Source organism: Triticum dicoccoides, chromosome 2B (assembly GCF_002162155.2).
Source record: "Triticum dicoccoides isolate Atlit2015 ecotype Zavitan chromosome 2B, WEW_v2.0, whole genome shotgun sequence".
NCBI lineage: Eukaryota > Viridiplantae > Streptophyta > Magnoliopsida > Poales > Poaceae > Triticum > Triticum dicoccoides.
This window is the reverse complement of record NC_041383.1, coordinates 31431815-31439244: the sequence shown is the minus strand read 5'-3', so window position 1 is coordinate 31439244 and position 7430 is coordinate 31431815. Positions and strand designations below refer to the sequence as shown.

Here is a 7430-nt window from a genome sequence, read left to right as displayed (position 1 = left end):
ACGTCGCCACATGTCAAAGGAGGTTGTATGTCCGATCTGCCAAGCTGCATGCAATACTTGGAGACATGCCCTCCTAGACTGTAATATGTCGAAGAGCGTGTGGTCCCTCCGAGACGATGATGATGATTCACTGCTACCTGTATACGGCGATGAGACGTCTGATCCGAAGCTATGGCTGCATGGTCTCTGTAACACGTTGAGCCAAGACAGGTTTGTTGCTGTTCATGAGCAGGAATTTCAAAGTCCACTGTCCACGCATTTGTTCATTGAACGCTATTTACAAGATTGAGAGAACTGCCGGCCAAGAAGCAAAAGATCAAGAACACTAGTGGAGTTGCTAGTACATCAGCGCCTAGATGGATACAGCCTTCACCAGGAGAGACCAAACTGAATGCTGACGGGGCTGTGGCCAAGTCATCAAATATTGGTGCCGTGGGTGTGATCTGTCGCAACGCAGAGGGACAGTTTCTTGGCGCTTCTGCACTGGTCTTCAAGGGAGTAACCGAGCCTGCAACGCTTGAGGCTTATGCATGTAGAGAGGCTCTAGCTTTGGCAGAAGATATGGTCGTCACCAAAGTGCGTATAGCATCCGACTGTCTGAGAGTCATCAACGACCTAAAAAGCCAAATGCACCGAGGAGAATATTGCATGATCTTAAATGATATACATGAGACGAAGTCGAGTTTCCTTAGCTGTGAATTCGTTCACGAGCAACGCGCTAGTAATAGCGAGGCACATAATTTAGCGAGGATGGCCACTACCTTAGATATCGGCCGTCATGTGTGGCTCAACGGTCCTCTGGACCACCTTTGTATTCCCCAAAACATTATGATATGAAATAAAGCGTGTTGTTCTTATCAAAAAAAAATGGATCGTCCTGTTGGGCTACGTTACTGCGACTCGCCACGCCGCTGACAATGGCCGGGAATCCCCTATTTGCCTCGTTGCGTCGAACTATCGACGCAACGCACAGAGCTGGCGATCGAAGCGCTCAAGTGGGCCGGCCCGTGGCACTTTCCGGTTTTGGGAACCTTCTAGAGTTTCCCAGCCGGGTTTTCTGGTTTTGGGAAACTTCTAGAAGGTTCCTTGAACCTTTTTTTCTTTTGTCGATTTTTCTGTTTCTTTTTTTTCTCTTTTTTCTTTCTTTTCTTTTCCTTTTCTATTTCTTTTTTTTTGTTTCCTTTACATTTCAAGTCAATTTTTTAAAAACAAATCAGGTTTCAAATTTACTTCCGAAACTGAAAAAATGTTCGTACTTTTAAAATATTTTCAATTTTCTAAAAACTGTCGTGCTTTCAAAAATTGTTCACAAATTCAAATAATGTTTGCATTTTCAAAAAATTGTTCGGGCATTCCAAAAATTGTTCGGAATGTTTTTGTTCATATTTTTGGAACTTTTCAAATAATGACCGGGATTTAAAAAATGTTCATGTTTTCAAAAATCTTTCATGTTTCCAAATTTTGTTCACGTAAAAAAATGTTCATGTTTCAATTTGTTTTGGAATTTTTAAAATTGTTCTCCGTTTCTAACTTTGGTCTAAAATAAAACATATGTTCATGATTTGAAAAATTGTTCCCATTTTGAATTTTTGTTCATAAATTCAGAATATATATATATTTTTAATTTTGTTCACAAATTCATAAAATATACTTTCATTTTTTATTTTGTTAAAAAAAATCAAAGTTTGTTCAGATTTTCAAAAAATGTTCCTCTTATGGAAATTTGTTTAAAAATTCAGCCTTTAAATCTTGTTCAAAAACCCAAAAAACGCAATTCAAAAACACTTCCCGTTTCCAAAAAAATCACAAATTCAAAAATGTTCACATGGTTAAATTTTTTTCTCAAATTAAAAAATGTTTGGGAATTTCAAGAATATTCATATTTACAAATATTGTTCACAAATTCAAAAACTACTTTCCTTACCAAATTTGTTCACATATTCAGAAAATATTTATGTCTCAAAATTGGTTTACAAATTCAAACAATGTTTGCATGTTTCTTTTTGTTCACAAATTATAGAAAGTCTGCAGATTTCAAAAAATATTCTTGCTTCCAAAATTTGTCACATATTCAAAAAATGCTACAGTTTTCAAAATTTATGCACATATTAGAAAACTATTCATGTTTTTAAAATGAATTCACAAATTAAAAAATGCTCGAGTTTTGTAAAAACAATTGTTTGTAATTGTGAAAAATGTTCACTTTTTTAGTTTTGTTATTGCTTTTTCAATAAATGCTTTGTGTTTACAAGAAGTAGTTCATAATTTCGAAAAATGTTCTCATATTCAATTTTATTTTCCTTTTTTTGTTTCGCAAATAACGTTTTTGTTCCAAAAAAAATTTCCTTTTTCAAAATCACGTTGTACAAAATGAGAATAACTGGATTTGCGTGGGAAGTTGTACCATATACCTGAAATTAACTGCACATCCCACACATAGCAAACCTTGTATAATTGCTATTATATATTTTTCTCTCTTTGTGTGTCCTTTACCTTTTGGAATTAAGGGAGTTCTTATCATTTGGAATTTCTTTTGGAAAATCGAAGATTCAGTCTACCTTGTCCCTGCGGGCTGACCCTGTGTTGCCGGTGCCCTCACGGCGTTGCCATGGTACAACGACGGATTCATACTTCTACGTACCTGAAAATTTATGATGTGCGGTTCATACAGTGTACATAACACACAGACACACACACACACACACACACACACACACACACACACACACACACACACAATGCAAATTTAGTTGTCATAGTGCTAAAATTGTATATGTTGTGCTATCGTCTTGTTAAAATTGATCAATTTGAATTATAGTTCCTTATGAGGCAAAGGAAAACAATGGATTCTTATTAAAAACACAATTTATTCTTGTAGGAACACTTGGAAAACATGGCGCATTGTTGTTTTTAACTACGTTCTGTTCAGTACACCTTTTGCAGAAATTCGCATGGGCTGGTTCCATTACTCGTTGTTTTGCCTTCTGAAGCTCATGTGCAGTTTGATGCCTCCTTTGTTTCAGCTATTTTGTTGATACTTGAATACATGTTGGGTCGGTGTTGTTGTGCACGGATAGTTGTTTGCAATTGTACTGCAGCCTCGTTGGAATTTCTTTCCATAAGCTCTAGAAAGAGAGCTGCTATGCACACGGCATTTTTGTAACGATGCATCAACGATGCTCCACATCCAGCCATTCAACCGTAGAATGAAGTGCTCCACATCCATCTGATTGTGAACCGTGCATGCATCGTGCGTGGAGCGTCGTCTGTTTAGTAGTTTCGCTGTAGAAATGAGTTTGAGCTTCAGTTGACAGATCTATTTAAGTTACTGACTCTTACTCTGGCTCTATTTCCTGCCTTCAGACAATGGTGGAATACTTCAATTGTTGCACTTGCACCTATGTTTAGGAGCTCTCTGCTACGGTGTGAAGATTACTCTGTGTTCACCTGTTGTGTTTACCAAGATATGTGTGACAATCCTGTTATGTTTCATCAGCATTGTTTGTGCCTATCAAGCCATAATCATGTACCCCAAAAACATCCAAGAAGGTCAGTAAGACATGAGCAGCAAATCAATGCCGCGACAGAAATTCCCGAAGGGTCTCAACTTCCAAGAGTGCAGGGCAGTACCTGTCAACTGGACCCCGGTGCACAACAATGCGCCATGTGCCGACTCACCGAGTCACCAGCGAAATAGATAGGCAATAGACATTCACCATGCCAAAATGGTAAATGGTTCATGCGAGACACGGGCAAGAGAAGAACGCAAAAAACATATTCATATTTACCCATGAGAACAAGGATACCCAGAGATCAATGAGACACACCACGATATGACACTAGGCGACCTGTGCTACGATGGACTATGATGTGTGGTGTAGTACTTGTGTTGTGAACTGGACTACGATGCACAGTAACATCATTATGCGGACTCACCAAGTCACAGCGAAATAAATACGCAACATTGACCAGGACAAAATGATAGTTCATGAGACCCTGTCAAGAAAACAATGTCACAAATATATTTACCATGAGCAGTTGACCCACCACAACATTAACACTACACGACCCGGGCATGTCGACCAACACGACGTCGTCAGCAGTTGACGCAGTCGATTTCATGAACTCCGCTCTGCACATAGTAAGCAACACAAAGCGCGACCAAGATCATGACGGGGATCAGCAGCCTTAGCACGAGCCAGAGCTTGCTGCCATCGGTCGTGAAGAAAGGCGCCAGAGGCCACAGGCTGCGCGGCTTCTTGCTTGGCCCCTGGCTACTCCCGCAGCCCTCCTGGAAGCACCAAATAACAATGAACCAACTGTAAAAACGACGGCCAGAGTAGTCTCCTAGTGACAAAGTGGCGCAAACGGTTTGTGGAAATAGGAAACTCACATCATCTTCCAGCTTGCTCAGCTTGTTGATCATGTTGCCGTAGAATTTGGCATCCCTCCTCTCGTACTCCTTGACCTTCTCCTTTAACCTCCGATAACCCATCTTTACGTCCCTGGGAAAACACAAGGAACGTTAATTACTTCTCCCAACAACCAGGATTCTTGGTCACCGGTGATCAAATAAAATATGGTCAGTGTCATAACATTCCATATAACAACATTAGCTACCCAGCCTAATGAGCTAGACCCTCACGACAGGATTTCTTCAAGTTAACATGAGATTCAGTGTTTTTCTAGATACTAGACTACACTAGTACATCAAGACTCGACCGTATCCTGTGGCACTAAGACTAACCTGTTCTCTGGATCTATTTCAAGTGCTCTCTTGATATCCACCTCTGCCAAATCAAAATCAACAAGATGCATGTGTGCCTGCGCCCTTCTGTACAAGGCCTTCACGTTTGTGCTGTCAATTTCCAGGACCTGATCATAATAATTTATAGTCAGCCCTGATAACATCTCTTATGATAACTATATACACTCAACTAGATGTTTCAGTTTCCGTGTATCATAATTACCTTGGTACACAGTTCCTTCGCTTCCTTGTAGTCTTTAAGTTTCAGTTTGCATGCTGCCTTGTTGAGCTTGCAGCTCACCTTGAGTGGTTTGGACAGCTGTTTCTCTTCTTCACTGAAGGAGCTTTCATACTCTATGAAATCCAAAGCCTAATAAAGGGCACAACATACTAAGGGTCAGAATTTGTTTAATGCAAGGCATCCACACTGCAAAAGGTTATGTTACGCGATAGGTTTTAAACTATAACCTTTCCATATCGCTTAGAAGCCCTAGCATACTTGCCCATCTTAAACCACACGTTCCCTTCATCTTTTTTCTTAGCAGCCGCTTCGATCTTCTCAGCATTATCCTTTAACTCCCATGATTCCTTCTCCTGCACAACATGACATGCAAGATTTCAATTTCACAAGTGACTAATAATTATCAGTCATACACAGTCTGACGTTAGGACCCTACCTTATCAAAGGACACAAGTTCAACGTCATAATAAACAGTTGTGTTAGGAGGAACAATAGCTAGATCTTGCTTGGTTTCATCTGATCCAAATGCATGCTCTGGGGGAATAGTCACAAAGGCAATTTCTCCTCTCTTCATGCTAAGCACTGCTGCGTCAAGCCCTTGAATCACCTGATCCTCATCAGTCTTGAACTCGAATGGCTCTTGACCATCATGACCTTTCTTGACAAATATTGTACCATCATCCAACTTCCCAATAAGTTTCACTGTAGAGTAACATTGCTACACTTAATTAAAAAAAACATGACAGGAGTACCATTCCAAGATTATCATGGAAAAGAACATTCAAATTATACCTTTGACAGTTGAACAATCTTTGGGACGATCATAGCCTTCACCCTCCTGGAGGATCTTCTTCAGGATTGTCTTGTCATTACCTATTTCCGCAACAGTCTTCCAGGACACCAACTGAAGATCAATGTGCAACATAGCATTAGGGGGAACTGCAGCTTCGTCTCTAGAGGCTGGCCTGCCTTGCTCACCAAAGCCATCTGTTCACAGCACGTGACGGATATTAACTACACTACAGAGAAGAGTCCATATTTACATTAATATAAACTCACATTGTGGTTTGACAGTAAGGAGGGCCTTCTCATTCTTCTTCATTGTCTTGACAGCCTTCGATATAGCAGGGCAGAAATGCCCTGAAAAAGAAAATATTCCTAGTAAGAAGATGCATTCCAAACCTAAAATTACAATGCAAATGTTCAAAAATGGCAAACGCTATACCTTCTTTCACAGTGAACTCAATACCATCAGATTTTGTAATAAGAGTCCCATCCTCAAGCCTTGCCTCATATTTAACTGCACCAAGTAAGTGAATAAAACCCTGACGCTCACTGGAAAAGCATTAAGGCACAACTGCAACGAGCAAGGTATGGTACCAAAAACTTCATCACGGTCTTTGGGATTCTCCCACTTCTCGCCTTCAGCTAGTATCTTCTTAAAGATGCTGCTATCTTTGCAAATGTCCTTGACACTTGCCCATGAGAGAAGCTCAACATCAAACTGCAGCTTCGCATTTGGAGGGATGACTGGAGGGGAGCCATCCTCACCATATGCAAGCTCTGGTGGGATGGTGAAAATAGCATTCTCGCCCCTCTTCATTGTTTTGATGCCCAAATCCCATCCCTTTATAACTTGGCCTGCAATTAGAGGTTCACGACAGCATTTCACTTAGAAACACTTGCTTATCGACGGAAGCCTAGAAATTTACAATTTAAAAACACACATGTTTGTTGTTTGGCTTCTAAAATGATGTTTAAATTACACTTTGTAGTTACTAGAAGAAGATGACTCAGAGCGAACAAGTCTTATGAAATATACAGCCACATAAGCACAAAAATAGGAAACTTGAGCTATGCTTTCTGTACAACTAGCAGCCCCATGACACAAACAACACTTCTTGTTTCTTCAGCTACTATGGTGGCCTTTGTTTGAGCTACAGCTACTGATTCTCGGATTGTAGGCCTCATCAAATCTAAATCTCAAACAAACACACAAATTATCACCTTAGATTCCTAGAATCAGTTTTAGAAAATGAACTACCACGGTTGTCGAAGCCGAAGCTATGAATTTGGTGATTCTGGTGATTCCCGAGCGGCCACATACGCAACTTAAAGTCTAGCCCAAGTTCTGCTAGTTATTACAACAGGAATGCCACTCCACCCACGACCCAAATCTCCCCACGACATGCTTCTCCTCCCCTTCGTTATTTTAAACCGAACGAAAACAGAGAGAGAAAGGGCGATGCGGGGCTCTCTCTAGGTTCCGGCGCCATCACGTTCGCCGCCAGCTCCAAAATGAGCGGATCCGGCGCTGCAAACTTCGCCCCTCCCCGCATTCTGGCCCGTGAGCCCCGCCTCTGCCGCTGTCAAGCAGCTCCGCCTGCGCCACGCTGGGGCCGCTGTCACTGCATACGCCGCCCCAAGGTCTCCCTGCACCGC

The 7430-nt window shown here is 41.0% G+C and overlaps 1 protein-coding gene across 1 annotated transcript in view; it reads right to left on the bottom strand.

The window, feature by feature from the left end:
* Positions 1–3929: 3929 nt before the first annotated feature.
* LOC119361959 (peptidyl-prolyl cis-trans isomerase FKBP62-like) overlaps positions 3930–7430 on the bottom strand; it is a 5132-nt gene continuing 1631 nt past the window's right edge. Inside the window, exons 3-12 of the mRNA XM_037627133.1 lie at positions 6369–6629; positions 6214–6288; positions 6048–6128; positions 5781–5975; positions 5425–5690; positions 5216–5341; positions 4971–5117; positions 4748–4875; positions 4394–4505; positions 3930–4291 (exon numbers count right to left, since the gene is read on the bottom strand). Of these exons, the coding sequence (XP_037483030.1) occupies positions 4097–4291; positions 4394–4505; positions 4748–4875; positions 4971–5117; positions 5216–5341; positions 5425–5690; positions 5781–5975; positions 6048–6128; positions 6214–6288; positions 6369–6629 (1586 nt within the window). The 3' untranslated portion in view covers positions 3930–4096. The remainder of the gene's footprint in view (positions 4292–4393; positions 4506–4747; positions 4876–4970; positions 5118–5215; positions 5342–5424; positions 5691–5780; positions 5976–6047; positions 6129–6213; positions 6289–6368; positions 6630–7430) is intronic.